Below are 24160 nucleotides of genomic sequence, written 5' to 3' on the forward strand. Positions count from 1 at the left end.
GACAATCTCTGGTTGTGTGAGAAGACATGTGAGAGTGGTATGTTGTCCTCTCCGCAGTATTCTCCAGAGGAACTTGCAGAGCTCTGGAAAGTCAAGGAACGTTGTGGAGATCCCTGCAAATGTGATGAAAGATGAACACTGGCCAACAGAATGAGGAAACTGTAGTTTTCAGTGATAACAGGAAAGGCTCTCAGTGGTTTCTGAAAAGAATTTCCTTTCATAAGTCATAAGACACAACATCAGTCTCCTGTGTAGTTTGTCACTTGTGACAAATATTAAGTGTGGGTAAGTGGCAGTTGTGTGTATGTCCCCCCCCCCCGCCCCCAGGTTACATGGAAAAAGAGGAAATATGTTTGCTGTGGGTGCCAAACTATACATGGAATTCACTTATTCTCACAGGCGGATTTGTTTTGTGTCAAATGGCCCTTTAACAATGCTTTTTGTACATCTTTTCTTTTGTAAAGGGAGCCTTTCGATTTCCATATTCCCTCTAGGAGTTTTACAAAGCTAAATGTGAAGTAAAGCAATTTTCTTTATTAGCAAATGACAGATGTAGATAAGCTTGACCTCTCATGCATTAATATGCAAAAAGAACAAGGATTTAAGTCTAGCCTTAGGAATGTAAGTGTACTACTGTAAAAATAAGTATGTAATGAGGCCCACACTACTGTGCCAATGCAGGAGGGAAGCATAAGTTAGTGTGTCAGTATTCCACTTATGGGCACTATATATTCTACCACTTGCTAAAGAACGATGGTGAATGCTGCAGTAATTCTGCATTTCTTCATTCCTTGCACCGGTGGATGAAGGAATCAGGGTAGCAGGTCCTTTCTCCCATGTGGTGGTGTGACTATGGAGCACTCAGGCAGCGATCCTATACCCCACTGAGCGGGTGGGGGGCAGGCATGGTGTAGGATTGTGCTGTAAGTAGCTGTGTTTACTTAGTTGTGTTATGCTTGCTAGTAATGCAGTGCCCTCAGGCCAGGTGGACAATGAGAATACCTCAGTTTTTAATTCTCTAGATCTTATGATTATATCTATAATAATGAGAGTAGCATTTATTATAGTCCCATCCACTTCTAAAAGTTAGCAGCGTAGCACAAACCATGGGTTAAATGCATTTCCATTAAGTTGGCTAAAGCTTACCTTTTCTCAATGAGGCATGGCACTGTTTTTAAAGAGAAATTTATTAACAAAGTACACCTGGTAATTTGTCTAGTAAATAAGCGTTCCATTTTTCATATCAAGGTTCTTCCAGAAAATAGTTTTTAAAAAATCAACATATGACGTGTTAGAGGCTTTGCTAGCAGCATACAACTGTTTATTGAAAGATGTGAAGGCAGCAGTTACCATCGGACTAGAATGGAGTCTTCATTTTCAATAGAGTAAAACTGCAATGGCTTTAGGTCATTGTCTAGTTCAAATTCCTTGCCTTTCATCTAGGATAAGAAAAGATCCAGATATTAGACTATTTTATTCTTGCATAACTTTTTTAAAAAGGCAAAAGATGTGAGATCAAGCAGCTGCTACCTCTCAAAAGAAAGCTGAACAAGGTCTAAAATTATGGTTACGGTTACTGTCCTTTACAGGAATCAAATAATTCAATAGTGTTAGAGTGCAGTGTTGACAGTAGCAGTGGGACAAATTGTATTCTGTATTGTATGAACATGAGCTTACTTTAGAACTTTCGTAGGATAGCTTCAGTTCTGAACCTGGGATTTTAAGTAGCCGATACAGCAATCCTTTAACCTTCTGGATAGTCATAGACTCTGTATAGGGAAAAGAAATTTGATCAACTTCAAATAATTACCTTTCAATGCATTTAAGTAGATTTCCTGAAGTTGCTCTCTTGAAGCAATTAGCAGAAGCACTTCAGTTTGACATAAAGGTAATAATATAAAAACCATAAACCAAATTGGAGTTTCTATAGTATATGTATACAACACACTGACTGACCTAAGTGACCTTCAGGACTTAGTTTATGGCATTTGCTCTTTTGTACTTTGACTGAAGCTCTTCCCTCTGCAAAAAATGATTGTCATTCTAGGAACTTACGACAAGGTCCAAAATCGTGTATATTAATTAGTTCTAGTTTACCACTAGCTTTATGTGCTTGCATTGCAAACCAATACATATGAACATGGAGGTGTATTTTTGTAATGAGACTTGAAGGAGTAAGTTAGTTTTTAAAAACTATCTTCTAAATTTGAGCAATGCAAGATATCGGCTATTGTGGGTAATCCCCTTCCCCTTTCATTTAAAGCTTTATCTGAAGGCACAGCAATAGTGAGTTACTCTATTGTCACAAATGTACTTAGAAAAATATTTTTCTATTAACTTTTTGGAAAAGCTGTATATTTTATGCAACTTGTGATAAATGTGATTTTTATTTTAGAATAAATACTTTTCAAAATACAGTGTTCAAATTCATTAAGACCATTTGATCACATGGGTCATACAAGTGTGATAAACTGTATTCCTACTACCCCCACTGAGAAATTCCCATGGAGAATGATGGGATTTGTATCCATGGAATATATGCTATTTCTTCTTCCACAAGATAGATTCAAAAGTCAGGTCAGTTTTGCCTACATTGGGATATTACACAAGAATGGATATGGGTCTTGGCTTTGTGTGTCCCCCATCCACCAGAAAAATACTTCCACTTTGTTACACTGGCATTTTTTACTTGGGACCTGTATGTAATTCTGTAAGCTGCTGCTTAAATGCTTTACTCCAGTGTAACAATTAAGTCAGCAGAGATTACTCTATGCTGTTTCATCAAGTAAGTACTAAAGGTGTAAAATTTTGAAACAGGGCAGAGAACTGGGCTTTTTAAGGGAAAACAGGACATGGTATTGAAATATGCAATTCTCCTTTCAAACTTATTTTACTGCTTTAACAAAAAGCTAGCATATAAATTGGTATTATTTGTCATGCTTACTCATAAGTAAAGCCCACGTAAGCATGCAAAAGCTTGCAGACCCAAAAGTATAAATACTTTACGCTGCAGTTCTATACGTGTCTCTCAGAAGCAAGTCCAATTAAAGTTCGATCATATTTAAGTGAGTATAGAATTGCAGCCTTAAGTTTTATATAAGCTAAAGGACTGAAGACATGGGATACTTGCTCCTAATGCCTCCAAACAAGATCACCAGACAGCCGGCATAAGGCAAGAAAATGATGGCCCTGTATGTTCTTAAGAAGGCAGCACCCTCTAGGTGCAGAAATTAATCTTGAATCTGAATGTTGTATTCTAATAACGACAGGAATTATCACCCTCTAATGTTGCCGATTATCTTACACAAAAGATAATCTTGCATATATTCCTCATCTATTTAGCTTTCCCACAAATACTCCCCGTTAAGCAGATGCTGCTTTAAGAGGATTCACCATTTAATCAAAATACATACTTGAACAACTAGACTGAAGTTTTGAATGTATTAAGCAGTCATCCAACCTAACGGGGTGGGGGGAATCCTAATTAGGGTACGCTGTAAAAATTTTACAATAGCCTAATTTCTCCTTTTCTGCTTCAAAGGAATACTCTTTTAAAGATGCTTCTTACATCAGTGTGCAGGCTGAGGATGATTCTGCTGCCTTCAAAAAGGCAGAATGAGGCTAGTTTCTCAATGCGTTTTTACAATAGAAGGAAAACTGGGTGGTATCCAATGAAATAGTTCTGTTAATGCAAGGACTTTTGGCTGTGCAATAGAACTTACAGGTCAGGTCCTCTCCCTGAGCATCTCCTAAATCTGTTCTGGGTTTCCCCTCAATCTTCTGGGGCAGATTTGGGAAGGGAGATGGGGATGCACAGGGAGAAGTTCTGTTAAATCAACAAAAATCCTTGCTGTAATCCAACTAACTTTGTTGGATAGTGCTTTATGTACCCTTGAAGAACTTAATCCGCTTTATGTGAAAACACTTAAATATGAGGTAGCCAAGAAGCACAAAATAATTCTGACACGCAGAAACAACAGGCTATGTCAAATGATGAAATCCTGGCTTAATATGCCATGATATAAATGTAGTAAATAATAATGATATACCTAAGTTCTGTGCACCAGCATACAGTCGCTTTATGCAAGCTGAGAAACAAGTCAGGGAGCCACAGTTAACTAAATTACCCATTACATGCCAAATTGGACCTATGGTTTATGACTTTCAAAGAAGCTTGGACTCTTAAGCTAACTTTAAACCATAGCTGGCTTGTGTAGAATCCATTAACCCTGGTTCCCATGTAATGGGAAGTTACAGTTAACTGGATTCCTGGGTTTCCCTAGTCACCTGAATGAGTTGTATGTTGGTGCACAGAACTCATGAAAATCTTCGCTTATTAAGCCAGGATTTGATCATGCCTGAAATCAACACTGATTCTTGTCCTTACCTGGCAGTTTCTTCTCTATGGGCTTCTGATCAGGTCTGTCAGGACACTTAAAGGTCAAAGCTTAGAAGATAAAGAACAGTGAGAAGCTGATGTAATACTAACGTTTTATACAATGTTATAGTTATAGGCAATGGGAAAAACCTTATGCATATTTCCAATTAACCCCTAATGCACTGCTGGGTGTAAGAATTCTTGACACTGAAAAACATATGGCAAGTCCAAAGGCAATAGATTAATACTGATAAGTTACAATACCTGGGCATGACTATATCCTAAGAAACAATTTCAGGGTGCCAAGAAACTGAGAAACTTTGCTTGACATAACTGGGTCACACCACAATGGTACAAGCAGAGTTTAAAATGTCTTTGGGTCAGGGGAAAGTGGATGTTACCATGCCTACTTGTTACCAAATACACTAAGAGTATTCCTTCCCCTCTAAAATAAGCACATCCATCTGAAAGCATTTTAAAAAAACCTCTGGCCTCACCAGGAATCCTGAGCGTGCTGAGGAATATTAAACTTAGATTCAAGTAATAGTTGTAATATCACATGCTGCTTGTCACATATAGCAGGGATGCGGAACATGCAACCTTCCCAGTGTTGCTGGACAACACACATCATCCTCAGTCTCCAGCCATGCCGGCTGGAGCTGATGGAAGTTCAGAGGCCAACATCCTCTGGAGAGAGACAGGTCCCATACCCCTGATGTGTAGTAATAGGAATCATGATCTCAACACCCCACATCCTTGTTGGTTTAAGGCTGCAGAAGCTATACGGCGAGGAGGGGGGGAGTCATCAGTTAAATAGTCTGTTGGGGATGTGTACAACATCATAACTGAGACATCCTTTTAAAAAGTCACCTGCTCTGCAAATACTGCACTGTAGCCTTACACACTTCTTTAAATACTTTTTTTTAGTTTGGCCTTATATCTTACCCAACAGCTGACTTTTTAGTGAGAAGGGCTGTTCTCTTTTCAGCTCTCCATCTTCAGGGGCACCATATTCTGTTACGGAAAAATGACAAGAATGGCAATTCACTTAATGCTTAAAACAAAATATTAGTCTTGTGGGTAGGTTCGCTCATGCTGGCAGGTAAAAGAGGGGCTGCAACTTCTCAAAGGTTCAGACATTTCTGATGGGCATTAATGGCTACACAAGGGGAGCAATGAAGAAAAAGATCTGATGTAGAAAGGTCTGAAAGAGCTCATAAGCACATTCATCTGAAAGGAATTAAAAGCTTCCACGCACCCAGGAATCCCTCATTACCAGAAAGAACATACTTATTTATAAGCCCTGATCAAACCTTTGCTCAAATCAAAAAGCTCATGTGCACAGCAGGTGTGTCCTACACTGACTGACCTTGCAAACACATATCACATGAGGATCAGAAAAGCCAATGTTTTATTATTCTACATTATGAATTCTGCCAGGGTGCAAGAGAGAAGCAGTTGCTGGGAGAGCATCTCCTCTTGGCTACAGACAGGTTACACTGCAAGGATACTGAGAGGAAGATGTAGTCACTCGGCATTCCAGATAATGCTGGCAACTGGGTTTTGCCCCACCAAAAATAAAGACTATTGAGTTTTATTCTCTGTGCTGTAGTTCCAAGGGACCACGAGGGCCACATTGCTTCCTGGACAACCTTCTGAGAGCTGCGTGCCAGTGCTGCGTTGAGCCAGAGGCAAAAGTGGGTGCAAGAATGGACGTTACGTTACCTTTTTCAGCAGGCTACATTCCAGCTACAGCAAAAGCCAGCAGTCTCTACTTAGCTTCACCTCCAAAATCTCCCCCAGGCAACAAAAAGGTATTACTGCAGTTCAAGGACATGTACCAGCCAAGCAAAAGCAACCAAAGAGGGCACAGCAGGGCTGGTGAAGGATATGGCCTGTGGATGGGCATGGTCTGTAGAGTCTTGAGAGCCAAACAGAGATGACCGGAGGGCCACATTTATTTGAAGCTGCTTTCTCCTCCCTCTCCCATGGCAGGAAACAAGTCAAGTTTCAGGTTGGTGGCAGACAGGCTACACTTCTCCATCCTTGAAATATGTGGGCTAGATACTACTGAGCTCAAAGATGCTGGAAAGTGGTGGAAGTGTTGGGCCGGATTCAACTAACCCAGGGGAATAGTGAAAGGGATAGTCACTCTACTTTTTGCCTAGAAACCTGACCCTGCTTGGAGCAAGAGGTGATGATATTCCCAGACTGATTATTGCTTTCCCCTGCCATCTCCAAGAATGTCCAAGAAAGTAAAATGCACTTCCTTACTGATCTGTGAAAGGATTATACCAAGGCAGGCAGCCATCTTAAAACAAGTAAAAAAGCTAGACGAAAAACCCTTCTACTGACACCATACTTACTGTCACAGAGTAACTGGAACCTGGGGTGAGCAGCAAGGAATTCCTCACTTGGATTGTTTTTGTTTGGATCCTGATTACCACCAGCCTTTAACCAATCGAGGCCATATTTTTTCCTGTAGTCAAGTTCTGCTCCTTTCCTTTCCTCAGGGGTGATCTGTGACAAAACAAGGACATATTTCTGCAACATATCACCAGAACAGCCGTTACCAGTTTATATAAAGAAAAGTGTGTAAGATCAGAAGGCTATTTGTTGTTGTTGTTTAGTCATTTAGTCGTGTCCGACTCTTTGTGACCCCATGGACCAGAGCACGCCAGGCACTCCTGTCTTCCACTGCCTCCCGCAGTTTGGTCAAACTCATGCTGGTAGCTTCGAGAACACTGTCCAACCATCTCGTCCTCTGTCGTCCCCTTCTCCTTGTGCCCTCCATCTTTCCCAACATCAGGGTCTTTTCCAGGGAGTCTTCTCTTCTCATGAGGTGGCCAAAGTATTGGAGCCTCAGCTTCACGATCTGTCCTTCCAGTGAGCACTCGGCTGATTTCCTGAAGAATGGATGCGTTTGATCTTCTTGCAGTCCATGGGACTCTCAAGAGTCCCCTCCAGCACCATAATTCAAAAGAATCAATTCTTCGGCGATCAGAAGGCTATAGTTTATGTCATTTCTGTTTGTAACGTGGACCATGAAAACTGCCGGGTCTTTTCATGTAAGCAACTGGGAATGGCTTCAACTCCAGAAGGGTTTTCAAATTAGCAAACGTTACAACTTAACACAGCTCCAGCTCCTTTTCTACTATAGATGGCTTTTGGGCTTTGGATTTCTCAAGCAGCCCTCACCCCTGCTACATTACAAACTGCTGCTGTACACTAAAAGGACTTCTGAAAACAGTCTGTAATGTGGCAAAGAGAAAATAAGGCAAAATTTCTCAAGCCCTGGGGGTGCCTGAAGCCAGAAGTTTCTGTAATGAGACTATTAGCCCACCATCTCACAGAAAGAAAGGTAAGCGAATTTCATTTGAGGTTCCTATAAACATCATTTGGTTACCATAGAAAGAAGGGGTCTTAAGTCCCAGCCCTAAGCATCAACCCCAAAGGAAACAGCCAGCATTGGGTATAACAACTGCTGACCCTGAGCAATAGAATATCCTGGGTGGTTTACTGCTGCTTCACCCAGTTTAGTAAAAGGTACAGTACCAAAAGGTACAGAACTACTACTACTACTACTACTACTACTACTACTAATTTATTTATACCCCACCCATCTGGCTGAGTTTCCCCAGCCACTCTGCGCGGCTTCCAATCAAGTGTTAAAAACAATACATGAATCAGAAATACAGAGAGCCAGCATGGTTCAAATGATACTAGAATTTAAAACGTAAGCCCACATTTAACTAGTCCACATTCAGCTTTATATGCTTGTCAAATGATTTTTTTTTTAAGTGGTAAGGGGACAGGCACCTGGGACAAAAAAAAAGGCTTTGGCAATTTCACCCACCACTGAACCTGTGCTTTGACTTCATGCCATTTTGGCTTTGGGTGCGATCCCCAGAATGCAACCCATGTGTAAATTCTGGTTTACTGCATATAATTTCAACATTGCAGTAGGCGTATGCTACCCTTGCCTTGTTTCTGCTACACTGGTGCAAGCTGTTCTGTGTGCTGTCAAAAGTTAAACAGTCGTCAGCAATGGGATGCTTTTCCAGCATCCAAGTTCAAATAACCCAAATTCACAAAAAATCAACACAATCAAAAGTTGAAGCTTATTTTTACAGTCTCTTCTTTGGGATCATATTTTTGGTCATCTGAGAAAACTGATCACACCAAGAACAATTAATTCCATGTTATGGTTTGTGTCTAAAGTTCTCAGGCACAAGAAACACTTTTCACACTCCTCAACACTGCTAATTGAAAAGAAACGACATACCTCAGACTTGTTCAAAAAACGTAATTGGCCTATTTTGGCAATAATAAGCTGCTTCACAGTCGCTGCGTTTTTTTCTATATCCATTAAAGGGTTATTCCGGCAATCTAGAGATTGAAGCTTTTGTAGTTTATCAAGTTCATTGATAACGGACCACTGAAACAAGAAAATGGAAAAATATGCCAACATTGAAACAAAAATTTCCTCTGCTGCATATTAAATGCTACACGAGGCTCTCATAATGGCCACTATTGGAATGACAATGTATTACATTAAACAGAAGTAAGTCATGTTATTTCACTTAATTATCTACATAATGCTTAGAAACTGAGGGCAAACCCTAACAGAGTCTAATGCTGGGGAAACAAATCTTGCCTGGTCTCACACTAGTATATTTCAACTTCTACAGCTAAAGAGTCATAATTCTGAAGTAGTTTTAACTCTATTCTTCTGTTTCAGGCAAAGGGAACTAAAATGAGGAAATTGCTCAGATTTTTCGTAAAAATAACCCAGAAATCAGCTTGAAACAATCAGGGGCTCAAAATCTCAATAGGCTATGTAGAGGCAGTGACTTAATGTGTTAACTCTTGCTGTTATTGTGGTACTTGCTCCATAGCAAAAGCTTAATGAAAACAAGAATAGTGTGCACACACCCACATACCATATTCATACCCAGAGAAACTCACTGAAATCAACAGACATGGCTAATTTCAGTCCATTAGTTTCTATGGCTCTGCTCTAGATAAATCCATTACATTTTATTTTGTACAGTTCATATTGCTAAGAAAAAACAGCTAGCAACTTATTCAACAAAAGCAAAGTTCTTGATTTTGAAGGTGCTCTATTATTATTTCAATCTAGGGTGCAGATTATGGGATGGATACAATACATAGTGCATAGTCCCTACATCAACCCCTTGCATAGTATATGCCACAAATATCATACCAGCCAAATACCCTGGCCTGACATTGTAACATTTTCACTGTGTACTCTCAATTGACTGAAAGTCTGTTTTGAAAGTTTAAAAGATAAAAGGCAGTGTTAAGTTATAAGACACCAGTGTCCACCTTTCTATACACAATTCAATGCATTACATCAATATTTTACTTACTTCTGCTATTCTGTTGTCCTTTATAATAAGATGTGTTAAAGAAGGGAACATTTTGGTCTTGCAACCTTCAAAGGAAAAAAAAATAAAAATGAATAAACCGATGATAGTAAAGAAAAATGAATACGCACAAAAATGTTAACAGTGCTCAGTTTACTTCAGTTTACTTACCAAATTCTACATCAGGAAAATGTATGGAAGAAATTCCATTGTTTGAAAATATTAGTGTTTCTAATCTGAAATTTAAAGTCAGAGTAAGGGAGTTAAAATATAAGCTAATAATATACAACATATTATAAGCAGGCATTAAAGCAGGCATTATGCTCTGATTAATAAAATCCTAAGAGAGAGAGAGAGAGAGAGAAAGAAAGAAAGAAAGAAAGAAAGAAAGAAAGAAAGAAAGAAAGATTCCTCAATGGAAATAAAATTATGGAAAGGAATATATTGCTTGAGAAAACTGAAGGTAAAAAAAGCAAATCCAGATCTAGAGAAAAGGACACCAGGAAGCCAGCAGCAACAAGTGCTTCAAGGCACAGATTCAAACTCATTTTGATGGTATAAGTTGTATTTAAAGCAGTTTGTTGCATTCACTAGAGCAGACCTCTGCTTGCACCACAGGAATTTCACCTTCCTCCAATCCCAATGCACCCTCAAAATATGCTCCAGAGGCAGGTCAGGGGACTGGAACAGATTTAGGGGCATCTAGAGGAGACAACAGGAAGGTGAAATCCAGCTGAATGAGTAGAATGATGCCCACAGTGCATAAGCTGCAGCCAATATTCATGGAGTTTTTGTCTGGTATAAACAAAACATGGTTTAAGCTCATTGCACAACATCTTACTTGGCATCCCATTAAGTTACTTTAAAAAAAAGAAAGATGGACAGAAATTGTTTATAGACTACAGACACTCTGTCTTCAAAATGGGAATGTGGTAGAAATGAAATGGCTATGTGGTAGAGCAATGTAGAAGAACCACATCTGTTCTTTGGAAGAATCGCCAATACATTCTGCAAAAAAATATAACTCTTGATCATTCTATATGGCTGGTGCACCACAGGTGTTAAAGCTTCCATGACCCAAAAATCAGGAGGGGGACACAAGATTGTGAATTGCCCCCCTCAGATCTTTGGCTCTAGCATGTCTTCACCCAGCTGGCCTTAACCCATGGTTAAGTTTTACACAAACGGTGAAATTAGCAGTAGTACAGTGTAACATTTACCTTGGGAGATCTGCAAGTAGAAGAAGCTGATTTTCATCTGTTAACAGGTTGTCTGAAAGGTTTAACCATTTCAAGTTATGTAGGCCATCAATAGGTCTGAGGGAAGATATCATATTTAAGAGTACAATAAAAACATTAAGAAATGTAACTGATTTCTTGTCCCTTTGCCACATTATACAACGTGGGAATTATTTTCTGCTTTGAAGATTTTGTGAACTGTTCGCTTTAGCCCCTGTAATACTGGAATGCTATATAAAGCTCAATGATCACAGAGAACAATTTATCCAGGACTGGTTCCACGAATTTGTGCTTGATGAAGAACTCCAAAGTTGCCAGCTCTCACCAGCTTTTCGAGGTATTTACCAACAAGATGCAAGGAATGGAGTATTAGCAGATTCCCAAATCAGACCACTGGGTCATCCTAGCTCAGTGCCCTTCATTCTAACTAGTATGGCTGGTCAGTCTCATATTTCCCCCCAAACCTGGTACCCAAGGTCCACAACTTGAGGAACTCAAAACTGAAAACTCCCCATTGTACGAAGTACCAAGCTGAAAACATTTATGTTCTCTCAACAGGAAAATCCTCTAGAGAGCATTCAGGAATCAATTGGATTCAGCACCATCATTCAAAATGATTAGCATGCCATAATACTAAATGTTCAACCAACATTCTAATAAGGAATATCACAATTCAAGAAGACTGCTTATGGCATTTACTCTCATACCTTTTTAAAAGTGAAATGTCATTGGCAGCAAGATGTAGTTCTTCAAGAGCTGGCCACCCGGTAGCACATAAAAGAACCTAATGGGAAAACTTCACTTAGCACAAAAATACCATTTTGTATATCTTATATACATTGTATACTGGTATACTGTAACAGGCATACATTAGAACAAAACAGCACCAGATTTATTTATTTCATGACCACTCAAAACTGGCTTAGATCTTATTTCCAAGATTGGGGAGTTCTTCTCTAGTATGAATGCCCTTGTTCAGATTCTACTGCAAGCCACTTTCAGGTGTCTCACAACAGGTAACATAAGGCAATATCTTTTTTTCCTTTAGAGGTATTAAGAAACCTTCCTTTTTATGCTTCACATAAAAAATGCCAATATGTTTTGCTATATTTTTTAGTAATATATATGTTTAAAGTGTCTAAAAGCAATTCCCAAACGTAACTGGAAGTGTTTCATCACAATGAAGTATTTTCAGCTTTAATATTCGCAGCATACAACTCAACCCTAAATATCTTTGCTGACAGGTTCCAGTGGCTTCAGTAGAACATCAAAGTTAAATGTGATTAGAAAGGCAAACACACATGATTTGTCTAGGTGAAAGTTAATAAAATTATTTTATTAGGATTTTGTACTTTACATGGTGCGGTATTGTTGACACCAATTATTTATGTGCAACAATATTGCTGTATTGAAAAAAGTGAAGGTCTTAAATGGTGTCATCCTTAATAACTTTTATCAGGTATCTTGTTTGTATGGCTTTCTTAGGGTATATTTCAGCCAGATACTGCCTGGGTACAATCAAATTTTCCACTGGAGTTTTGATAGGGATAATTTTTCAGGATCTCACAGGAGGATTAGTTTTGTATTTGTGAATTGAAGGCAATTGAAGATCTCCTTCCTTATTTGTGCTCTTGCTATGAACAGAAGTATTGATGAACTCATGTCGCATATAAGCTACAATGACCCATAACAATCTTTAAATATTTTGTGACAAAAACAAAGCCATATGATTACGGTCATGCCAAGCAATTCCAATGCAATATTAAATTACATTACCTCTGTCCATGTCACTCCTGTTTGATTAAGTGCTATAGTCTTGAGATTACAAAATGTTGTTGAAGCAGGTGGTGGAGTAGATGGAAATTTCATTTTGTTCTGACTATGTAAAAATAGAAAAAAGTGTCTTGCTTTTAGTGAATGGAACAAGTTCAACTCAATTATCTTTGTTGGTTAATGCACATTTTAAATCGTGTGCTTAAGGCAAAGTAAATTTACAACCCTTCTATTAAATTCCTGTAAATTACTATCATGTTTAAGATAATACAGGTAACTCACAATTTATGCACATTTAACTTGTGCACATTCAGCTTTACACACTTAGCAATAAAAAATGGGGCAGGCATCCAGGAAAAAAACTTCAGCAATCCCACCTGTCATTGTACCGAATGCATTTTGATTACACACAACTTTGATTTAATGCAAAACCCTGTAAAGTAACCCTCATGTAACTGAGAGTTGCTCATATTTTAAGTATCAACTGGAAGTAGTCAGATTACAGTGGTACCTCGGGTTACATATGCTTCAGGTTACAGACGCTTCAGGTTACAGACTCCGTTAACCCAGAAATAGTACCTTGGGATAAGAACTTTGCTTCAGGATGAGAACAGAAATCACGCAGTGGCGGCGCAGTGGCAGCGGGAGGCCCCATTAGCTAAAGTGGTACCTTAGGTTAAGAACAGTTTCAGGTTAAGAACGGACCTCCAGAACAAATTAAGATCTTAACCCGAGGTACCACTGTATATTTTAAACAAATTGTGCAAATGTTGTATTTCAGCGATAGATTAAGCCAAACTATTTTTTATGTATGTGCAAATATTAATAAGTTGTCAGTGAAGTAAGCCACAGCAAAATGCCAACCAACTGGCAAATCTTTCAACCAAGGGCCAGTAATCTGATTCATGATCAACTCTCCCAATATTTCTATTTTTTAGTGTAAAGCAGTTGAAGGGGTCTCAGATTTGATGGGAACAGTGGTGCATGCACGTGAAGGGATTAATCCCTTCCCTTCTGCCATTTCCCCATGTTTTCCCCAGAAGAGCATATGGCAGCTGGGACGTGTGTAGGTTTAAGATCAGGAAAACAGCACAGGGAAAGTGTTGGAAAAACATCGCCTGCTGCTACAAATAAGAGCCTCTTGCTGATGCTTAACTAAAAATAGAAACTCTGGGAGATCCGATCCTGGATTTCTCATGTTATGTGGATACCCCCCGTTTGGAATCTCAGCTCCCTGATTCTTAGATTTTCCAGAAAGCAACAGACTGTCACTCTTCCTTGCCCAATTCACATTAAGTTCTTTATGCTGCTCCACATTACTGTCAGCTTGGAATGGGTAAGTATGAAACACTTTTAAGATTCTTAGTTCTTATATATCAGACATGTCCAAGGTGTCAATTGTGATCGACCAGTCGATCCTGGGATGAATTCTGGCTGATCGCCATGCCCCCTCCGCTGGAGACGTGCCTGAGCAGCCACCACCACCTCAGGGGAAGCAGGCTGTTTTGACGCTGTGTGCGCACCCACACCTTCCATGGGCGCCCGCCCACCCATCTTGTGTTAGGATTTTTATCTATCCGAGCTGCTCCAGCGAGTGGTATTATTGTACTATGTTTTGTATACATCACGTGAGTGTCTGAGTGAGAATGAGACAGGAAGTCTGAGTACTGTTGGAAGTTAGTTTCACTTCTGTATGTGATGCAGTTCTGTACTGGTGTTCAGAACGTGCTGACGGAATCTCTGTATTATAAGACTGTGAATGAAGAAGTTCAGAGCTACTGATTGAGTCTTTCTTCTGCTATGGTAAAAGCCAGAAGACTAGTGTGCTTTTCTCAGGAGAGAGGGGTCGCTTATTATCGGTCTCCCTGGACTGAGAGAGATTTACGACCAGAGAGGACCACTGGAGAGACGTCCCAAAGACTTGAGAAGTTGGCAGCCTTCCTGGGTGTGTTTCCAGCACCTTGCACCCACCCCAGCCATGGTGGGGAGACACAGCTGGCAGTGGGGGCAGCCGGCGGCGTGCACATTCCTCCCCGCACCCACCGCTGCTGCCAACTCTGCACCCATCTCGGGGGACGCAGCCACCTGCCCACATCCCTGCCCTCTCAGGGGAAGCAGTCGGCGGTGCACGCCCACCCACCCTGCACCCATCCCTGGGTGGTATATCACTGCCAGTTTTTATACTGGATCGTATATCACAGGCAACTTCAAGTTGGACATGCCTGTTATATATCAACATTACAAAGCCTTTAAAGGATTTCAGTTTCTTTGTTGCTAGTATGTTAATGAATAAACTTTCCTTTGCCAGCATCTAGATTCGAAACATACTAACCTCAACATTATTTTCTAATTTGAAAATCAAATAATTAATAGTTTAAAAACACATAATTGTACGTCAGCAACAAGTTATTTGCAAAGCACTGACAGTTCAGCTGAGCCTACAAGGGGATCCTCGTGCCCATTTTAATCCAATCATCATTCAAGGGTAGGACTTTTAAATGGTTATTTTCATGGGTTTTGACAAAATTAGAATATACCACATAAAATAAAGCAAGGCAAAGATAAATACATTCAGTGATATCTGTCTTAATCAGTCAGAGAAGACCCACTGAAATTAGAGGACTCAAGTTGGTCCTACTTAAGTCAATTGATTTCAATGGAACTACTCTGATAACCACTTACATACTATGAAATATGAAGTACCTCATAAGTACCTGAGATTAAGTATTTCTAGATTTTCAACTTGGCTTGCAATGGCTATCACTTCCTTCCAAGAAGACAAAAGATTTTTCGATAGACTTATTTGCTTGACATCTGGGCATGAACATTAAAGAAAAATGTAACTGAATTGTGAGGTTCAAGTAGTAGGACCTTGCATCTTGTTACTTCTACAGTCAATGTTTCTAGAACAGGTCATTAGTAAAACACCTTGAAAAGAGGTACTGCTTACAGGTATCGCTCTCACCCAGCACCTTGGTCAGTGAAGTCAAGAACAAAGAGTTAATTCAGATCATCTGCATTCCTTCTATCATTCCTAAGTAGAACACCCAATTCTTTGACATTTTGATATGCTTCTCACTTTAAGTGATCCTAGCTGCAAAAATAAGAATGTTTTATTTAGTTGATTTTAAGTATGCTACCTCTTCCTCTGCTGTAAAGTTAAGAAGTGCTGCCTTCTGAACCTGTGTTTCCAAACCAATTCAGACCTACCGCTAACCATGACTGTTTTTCCAGGTGAATAAAGGGAGACTTTATTCTGAGTAACACCTTTTGCAATTGGGTTCTGTCCATATGCAAGCTAATAATCTTTCCCCTCCTCCCCGGACTAGTAATTTTTGCACACTTATCTCCAAGTCTGAAATTCTGAGCTACATGGACGAAGAGACTGACTTGCCGTAAGACAATTTACTGTTTCTCTAAACCTCTGCACAGCTTGCAGTCAATACTGTGCAACAGATAAACCTTTCACATTTTTTTTTTTAAAAACTACTTGCAGGAATTGATAGCCACTAATTTAGGGACGCGGGTGGCGCTGTGGGTTAAACCACAGAGCCTAGGGCTTGCCGATCAGAAGGTCGGCGGTTCAAATCCCCGCGACGGGGTGAGCTCCCGTTGTTCGGTCCCTGCGCCAGCCCACCTAGCAGTTCGAAAGCACATCCAAGTGCAAGTAGATAAATAGGTACCGCTCCAGCGGGAAGGTAAACGGCGTTTCCGTGCGCTGCTCTGGTTTGCCAGAAGCGGCTTAGTCATGCTGGCCACATGACCTAGAAGTTGTGCACCGGCTCCCTCGGCCAATAAAGCGAGATGAGCGGCGCAACCCCAGAGTCGGCCACGATTGGACCTAATGGTCAGGGATCCCCTTTACCTTTACCTAATTCAGCGGTTTTCTTTTTTTTAAAAAGGATACTGGGGCATGCTCTTCTGATTTCTTCTTTTGGACCAGCAAGGCTTACTGCACATTCGTCTACTGAGATGTCAGTTAACGTATTCAATTGCCTGCAAGAAAAGAGTGTCTCAGCATAAAGCACTTTAGTGAAAAGCAGGAGTGAGGAACCTTCAGCCTATGGACCAAACACAGCCTGACAAGTCTCTCCCAAGGTCATGCTGCCCCCACCCCAGCCCACCCTGCTCTGTACCCTCCTTAAAAGCCAGAAACACATTAAATGACATTCTTATATACTGTTCATTTGCCAGAGAAAGCATACTTGCATTTGTTTTTCTTTAATGGAATCAAACCCAACAGTTTCTACGATCTTGCTTCCAAACGCTAATGATGATTGTGTCCCACCCTCGGCATCTTTTTCATCTTCATTCAATCCATACTGCTTCTTGACAGCAGAAAGGAAATCTACTCCAAAATTTGCCTTGCTTGGACGGATAAAGGATCCACCTGTGGGATGCCTGGAAGGAAAATATAGAAAATTACAGAATTATAAACCACTTTTCTGTCAAAAAAATAAGCTTCTGCTGTTGACATTTTAGTAAGACTTTTCTTTCAGAACTGTAAGCCTCTTAATATAATAATAATAATTTTTTATTTATACCCCACCCTCCCCTGCCAGAGCTGGGCTCAGGGCAGCTAACACCAATAAAATTACAATAAAACATATGGGGGGGGGGACAAAAAAACCACCAGTTTATTAAAATGCAATGTAAAATGCAGCTTCATTTTAATAGTAGCCCATAAATCAAGACCATAAAGGGAGGGAAACATAAGGGTCAGACTGAGTCCAAACCAAAGGCCAGGCGGAACAGCTGTCTTGCAGGCCCTGCGAAAAGATGTCAAGTCCTGCAGGGCCCTAGTCTCTTGTAACAGAGCGTTCCACCAAGTCGGGGCCAGTGCTGAGAAGGCCTAGTTGAGACCAATCTAACCTCCTTGAGGCTCGGGACCTCCAAAGTGTTGTTATTTGTGGACCTTAAGGTCCTCCGCGGGACACACCAGGAGAGGTGGTCCCATAGGTACGAGGGTCCTAGGCCGCATAGGGCTTTAAACCTCTTGGAGGCGGGTATGATAATAATGTAATAAACACACTTACCAGCACTGTAGAGCTTCACATACACTCTCAGCAATCCTTACAGTAGCTCTGCAAGGTGTCAATATTATTGTATCTACAGAGCTGTGCTAAATTAATAAATGTACACTTGTTCAGGGGCACTGAGACACTTGACTCTAACTGATTCATAGGCCAATTGCTTAGTCTTCGCCCCTCCAAACCTAATAAGTATTGCAAACAGCCTAAAACAAGAGAGCTTTTAGGAAAAAGACAAAGGCTGCTGATGGAAACTCTTCTTTCATTCATTTCTCAAACAGTTTAGTAACATTTGCCACAAAAATACTATGCAGATATTCAGAATTCTTGTATGCAACATGGCATTATATTAAATGTCTATTTTCTTTGCTAAAAATGCACTCTGTGTGGGGCTTCCCTCACGCTTGATCTGGAAGCTACAGTTAGTGCATAATGGTGCAGCATGATTACTGACAGGCCTTGTCAGTATATAACACCTGTGCTCTGGAGATCTGCTCTGGTTGCTGATTTGCTACCAGGCCAGGTTTAAGGTGTTTCTATCAGATATAAATCCCTTAAGAATTTGGGACCAGTTTACCCAGGAGAGCGCCTTACCCCACATTTGCCCACTCAACCGCCTTGCTCAGATGCTCAGAGAGCTGAGGTAATTTTAATCTGTCCCAGTATCTTAACTTTGTATATTCTAGTGTACTATTGTAAACTTTTCTTCACTTTATTGTTTTTTCTTTTTGACAGCTGCTTTGAGGTTTGTTTGCTTTTTTACAATTTATTTTATGAAATAAATACACACAATCTTGTCCCCATATCCTCTGGTTCATCTGTTTGCTAAAAAAAAGTACTGCAAATGTCCATATTAACTCACCTGCATCTGAAATATTGTATTCCTTCATGACTACCATTATGTTTTCCTTTTTCAGGGTTGTCCCATTCCACTCCAAGCCAAAATCCTAAAGTAATTATAAACTTTGCTTTTACAAATGCAAAACTCAACATGAAAAGAAATCTGCCCATAATATATTTCGCATATACTGGCAGAGTCCGCATGACATGCTAAAGCATGGTTTAATGTGACATGAGTGAGCAAAATTACACCACACACTCTGCTCTGGGCTTAATAGGCCAAAACCCTTGAAGGTTCAGGAATGAACAAAAAGCCATCTGATGAGTTTTTTGCTTTTTGCCTCAAAGCTGACACCAGTTTAGTATAAATACTACTTCTAATCCCAATACTAATTTACCCTGGACATCAGAACTAATTAATGAACATTGTGTAAAACATCAGTTAACAACAATTTCAGCTTGATAGTCTTCCATTTTATCAGTACTTGCCATTCTTGGATATTATTTGTATAATAATATGAGTAACTAGCATTTTCCAAATAAATAATGTTTTTAAAAAAAATTCCAGTAGTACCTTAGAGACCAACTAAGTTTGTTCTGGGTATAAGCTTTTGTGTGCATGCACACTTCTTCAGATGCATGCATACAAAAGCTTATACCCAGAACAAACTTAGATGGTCTCTAAGGTGCTACTGGACAATCTTTTAAATTTTTTATTTATTTTGACTGTGTCAGACCAACACGGATACCTACCTGTATCTAGCATTTTCCAATATGTTTTTGCTAAAATTAGAAATCATGCTGCAGAATGGTTGTAAAAACAGAAATTGACAAATCAGGCCTGAACATTTTAAGTTTTCCTTCGCAGTGCATTCTCCCTAAAGCACTGGAAGCAACTGTCTACTACGGAGAGCAATCATAGTCACAGTCAGTGGCAGCCACAGCCATATCCAAGGCCCAGCCAACTCCTGCCAGTCAATGTGAAAGGGGTAGTTTGACACTCATTTTTGCTGTGTCAGCACCACTAAAATAAATGTTTGTATATCATTTTGAATTCAATCAACTTTCTTTCCAGCTAGGACTTTAAAGGGCTCCATTGAACCCCTATATAAGATTGATACTATCCAAAACATAGTGTGATAACCTTCCGAAGCAACATACCAAAAGGAATGTTTTATTACTTTGTTTGCCTTGCCATCCAGTGATAGTATATGATGGGGGGGGGGGGAATTCCTACCTGTTGTAGGAGGAACTTTGCCAGCATAGAGCACAGTTCCATATTCACCATTACGGATGATTCTTCGACCAACTGCATCAGAAGGAATGCTGCAGGTCATCATGAGAAACTGGAGTTCAAGATACTTCTTTAAAGATCTGTGGAATATGACATCTATGTGTGAGCCAGGAAAACATAATCTAGATACCCTATTTGTTTGCAAGTCTTCTATCCCATTTTTCCTAAGAAGCATGCCTAGGGGAAGACTTTAATGTTGGCAGGGAGCAGCGGTACTTTGGACAGCCCCTACATCTGAAGAATCGAAGATGTCAGCTGCTAGTGCATACTAGAACTGAGCAATAGTTCAGCTGCCATCCAAAGCACCACTGTTGCCTGATGAGTAACTCTAGTCGGAAGGGTGAGGAAGTGACTAGTGGCGACATATGTCTGGTGCTGACCAGAGGCCCAATGGGGTTGTGGGTTCTACTGCAGAATGTGGCCTCCAGCAGTTGCCCCAATATATCAGGAACTCGTGCTATGTTGATATCCAACTTCAGGGCCTATTGAGAGTATTATTTATTTATTTATTACATTTGTATACCGCCCTATACCCGCAGAGTATGAAACCACAAAATACATAAACAAAATAAGAACAAGAGCCACCCAATAACAGCCCCAGACACTTTAAAAGGGCATAGGGTGTCAATCAACCAAAGGCTTGGTTAAAAAGGAACATTTTTGCATGGGGCCTAAAGGTGTATAATGAAGGCACCAGGTGAACTTCCCTAGGGAGAGCATTCCACAGATGGGGAGCCACTGCAGAAAAGCCTCGTTCTCGTGTTGCCACCCTCCAGACCTCTTGTAGAGGAGGCACATGAACAACATAAAGAATATGACATAGCTGGCTATCACCCAAGATCAGTAGACACCCTGGCTATCACTAGACATGGTTTCATTGATTTATTATTATTAATAAAAATAAAAGCAGCTGCAATAATTCAAACTAATACCAAAGTATTAGTATAGCTTCAGTCTAGGAAAAAAGATGAGGGCAATAACTACACACAGTATATTTAACAACAGTTATTATACAAGCTTTTGGCTTCAAGTTCTGTTACACTTATAAGGCAACTGTCAAACATTAACAGTTTTGACACTTAGAAGTATCTACATGAAGTACTAGGGCAACATTCTGTAGCAACATGAGTCTGAAAAACTTGCATAACCCAATTCTTTTCATCCATGAAGTCAACACCTCCATTTCCAGTTATAGGTGTTGTGAGGGGGCATCTTATCTCTCTGGATCTGAAAGGATTGTTTCACACAATATTGATAAAGACATTGGCAGAGTGTTTTCTGAGGCAATCCAAGTCATGCTAGTGAAGTGTCATGCCATAGGGCTACAGCACAGCCAAGATGTATCCACCTTTCCCTGGTGACAATAATGCTGTCATTGCTCAGAGCAAGCCCAAATCACATGCAGTGCCTTAGGGCATGTACAGAGTTCCAGTTGAGCTCAGCTCCTTGAGAACACACTCTTCAGTCTAAAATAGTTAAGCAAGTTTGGGGAGGAGGATGACAGCAATAGTTTCTTTAATGAGTGTCAAAGGCCACAACCAAGGTATGTTAAAGAAATATAAAAAGGCAGGTAAAGAGGCAGTGTAGACAAAACTCAAAAGAACTAGTTCCAAGAAGGCTTTATACTGTATTTTCTCAGTCTTTCCTCCACCAAATGATGAACTACTAAAGGAACTCTCAAGAGCACTCTATATTATGATAGCTCTAAGGGTGTCAATCCCCCATATGTGCCCACACAACCATAAGGGCAAATAAGACGTAGGGTTAGAGAGCACCCCCACTACATACAGCTTCACAAAAATGTTGAAGAGTGCAAAATCCACCAGTAGACTTTTGTACAGCTCAACTCCTGCAAACTAGCCACATTTCAATACCACACTACATGGGCATAGCCAGGATTTATGTTAGCGGGGCAGAACCACAGTTAGTTAAATATTTTTATTCATTCCCTTGATTTAGGGAAGGGGCAGTGCCCCCCACACCCCAGGCTACACCCATGCCACACTATGAGCATCGCTGAAGCTCAATAAAAACACACTTCTTGTTGTTGTTGCAGTGCTAAGAGTTTAGGATGTCTTACAACACTTTAAAGGGAAGCGGGTGGTGCTGCGGGTTAAACCACAGAGCCTAGGACTTGCCGATCAGAAGGTCGGCGGTTCGAATCCCCACGACTGGGTGAGCTCCCGTTGCTCGGTCCCTGCTCCTGCCCACCTAGCAGTTCGAAAGCACGTCAAAGTGCAAGTAGATAAATAGGTACCGCTCTGGCGGGAAGGTAAACGGATTTCCATGCGCTGCTCTGGTTCACCAGATGTGGCTTAGTCATGCTGGCCACATGACCCAGAAGCTGTACGCCGGCTCCCTTGGCCAATAAAGTGAGATGAGCGCCGCAACCCCAGAGTCGGCCACGACTGGACCTAATGGCCAGCGGTCCTTTACAACACTTTAAATCAGTGGTTTTCAACCAGTGTGCCACGGCATCCTGGGGTGTCTTGAAGGATGGTCTGGGGTACTACAGGCAACACTGGCATCTATCCCTCTTTTATCCAATGCCCTCTTGCATCTCTGCCTCTCAAAGGCTTGCACAGTTGTTTGTTGAAGCAGCGCTGGCTGCAAGCTCCCCAGGCAAATGGTGCCACTGGGGCTGGGCCAGGAGGTGCTGGTTGCCAGAGCTGAGGCATGCTCGGAGTAAGCAAGCAAGTGGGTGAGGGATCCCGCCAGCCCTTGATTGTTGGGAATGCACAGGCAAGTGGGAGGCCAGGCAAGCAGGCAGATGCTACACTGGCCTTTCTTGGGCTTGCTGTGTGCAAGGCCTGCCTGGGGCTGAAGGGGAGCCTTTCCACCATGCACGCCCGGCAGCGCTCCTTGCTGACACTGCTGCCTACTAAGGTAAGGTGCCAGCCTCACTTTCACCTTTGGCCAGTCTCCGTTGGGCCACTAAGGCTGGAGGCATCCTCTTCCCAGGCCCTTGTGGGGCAATGTGAGGAGGCACCTCTCTTTGGAGCAAGGGTGGCAGCTGCAGCTCTCAAGGAGAGGGAAGAGGAGAGGAGATTGAGGGTACAGGCCACACGGCAGGGTGTTCGATAAAAGGGTGAGAGGCTGCCAGCTCTGCAGGCAAGGGGTGACATAACTTGTTTCCGGAGTCCCACAGGGGTACCGCAGAAAGAATGTTGTTGGTCAAAGGAACCGTAGACTCGAAAAGGTTGGAAACCTCTGCTTTAAATCAACAAAGATTATTTTTAAAACCCTATATATAGAGAGAGAGCGCGCGCGCTTGATTGTAACAAAGTCACTAATCGGTTTAGAAAAATATAAACAAAACATCGATCATTATCAATATAAACAGTTTAAAATAGTTACTTAAAAATATTCAAAAGAGAATGAAAGCCAATAGCAACTTTAAATAAATGCCACCCTCCCACAGGTACATTCCAGGGGGAGAGACGCCGAGGCAAGAGGACGGGCAGCTCCTGCTTCTCCCGCCACCGCCAAGGCGCAGCTGCTCGTCCTCCCCGGCGGCCCCGCGGCCTCCGCTTTATAGCAGCCGGCGAGGGAGGAGCCTCCTGTGAGGAGCGAGCGGGGCGGGGGCCGGAGACAGGAAGAGCCGGGAAACCCGACACCCCTTTTCTGCCGCCCCGGGGGGAGAGGGAGGAGGCGGAGGCAAGCCCCCCCCCCCGCCCGTTAAGCAGCGCCGCCTCTCACCTTCCGAGGTCTCCGCCGCTTCCTTGCCAGCCCGAAGCGAGCCCCTTCTCTCCGCCCAGTGTGGCGGTGGGCACAGAGCCCCACCCCCTTCCGCCTCAACACCACCTTCGCCTGATGGGGGGGAAAATGCGCCACCGGGGCCTGTCGGCGCAGGCGCGAGCTCCTCCTACCCCCGCTTCCATAATCCACGCTACCCAGAAGCCCGCGCGCCGCCCGAGTCTCCGTTTCCATAGAACTGGCGAGAGAATTACATCAGTGTTTCGGAGAGCGGGGCTAATGGCGCTGAGAAGTAGGCGGGCCTTGCTGGTTTGAAGCCAATGGCGGAGAGGCAAGACGGGGAGAGGGCGGGCTTGGAACTGTCACTCACGCTTCGGGTTTTGGGGGAGGGTAGTGAACAGCTTAGAGAGGAGCCGCTAATGTCGCCGTCGCCACCGGGGTTCGGACGGGCGGGATTGGCCCCCGGTGTCGCCGGGCTTTTAAACACTTTAAAGTTGTTAAAGGGTTTGTTTGTTTGTTTG

The 24160-nt window shown here is 41.7% G+C and overlaps 2 protein-coding genes across 6 annotated transcripts in view; one reads left to right on the top strand and one right to left on the bottom strand.

Annotated features, from left to right (window-relative positions):
- B3GALNT2 (beta-1,3-N-acetylgalactosaminyltransferase 2) overlaps positions 1 to 2415 on the top strand; it is a 31304-nt gene extending 28889 nt beyond the window's left edge. For all 4 annotated transcript variants that reach the window (XM_028724075.2, XM_028724077.2, XM_028724073.2 and 1 more), the window contains one exon: positions 1 to 2415. In XM_028724075.2, the coding sequence (XP_028579908.1) occupies positions 1 to 135 (135 nt within the window). In that variant the 3' untranslated portion in view covers positions 136 to 2415.
- On the bottom strand, positions 1170 to 23856 carry TBCE (tubulin folding cofactor E). Of its 2 annotated transcripts, XM_028724070.2 has the most exons (17): positions 23643 to 23851; positions 19887 to 20023; positions 18672 to 18756; positions 16989 to 17180; positions 16687 to 16775; positions 15494 to 15593; positions 12783 to 12885; positions 11714 to 11790; positions 10989 to 11084; positions 9940 to 10004; positions 9772 to 9836; positions 8664 to 8816; positions 6745 to 6898; positions 5324 to 5392; positions 4388 to 4447; positions 1678 to 1769; positions 1170 to 1439 (listed from the first exon to the last, which is right to left on the bottom strand). In XM_028724070.2, exons 2-17 carry the CDS (start codon positions 19987 to 19989, stop codon positions 1347 to 1349), a joined length of 1596 nt encoding a protein of 531 aa, XP_028579903.2. In that variant the 5' UTR covers positions 19990 to 20023; positions 23643 to 23851; the 3' UTR covers positions 1170 to 1346. The 2 variants fall into 2 exon arrangements, with proteins under 2 accessions (XP_028579903.2, XP_028579901.2); XM_028724068.2 differs by having other exon boundaries at positions 1170 to 1769; positions 23643 to 23856.
- Between the last annotated feature and the right edge of the window lie 304 nt (positions 23857 to 24160).

This window comes from Podarcis muralis, chromosome 3 (genome assembly GCF_964188315.1).
Source record: "Podarcis muralis chromosome 3, rPodMur119.hap1.1, whole genome shotgun sequence".
Lineage (NCBI taxonomy): Eukaryota > Metazoa > Chordata > Lepidosauria > Squamata > Lacertidae > Podarcis > Podarcis muralis.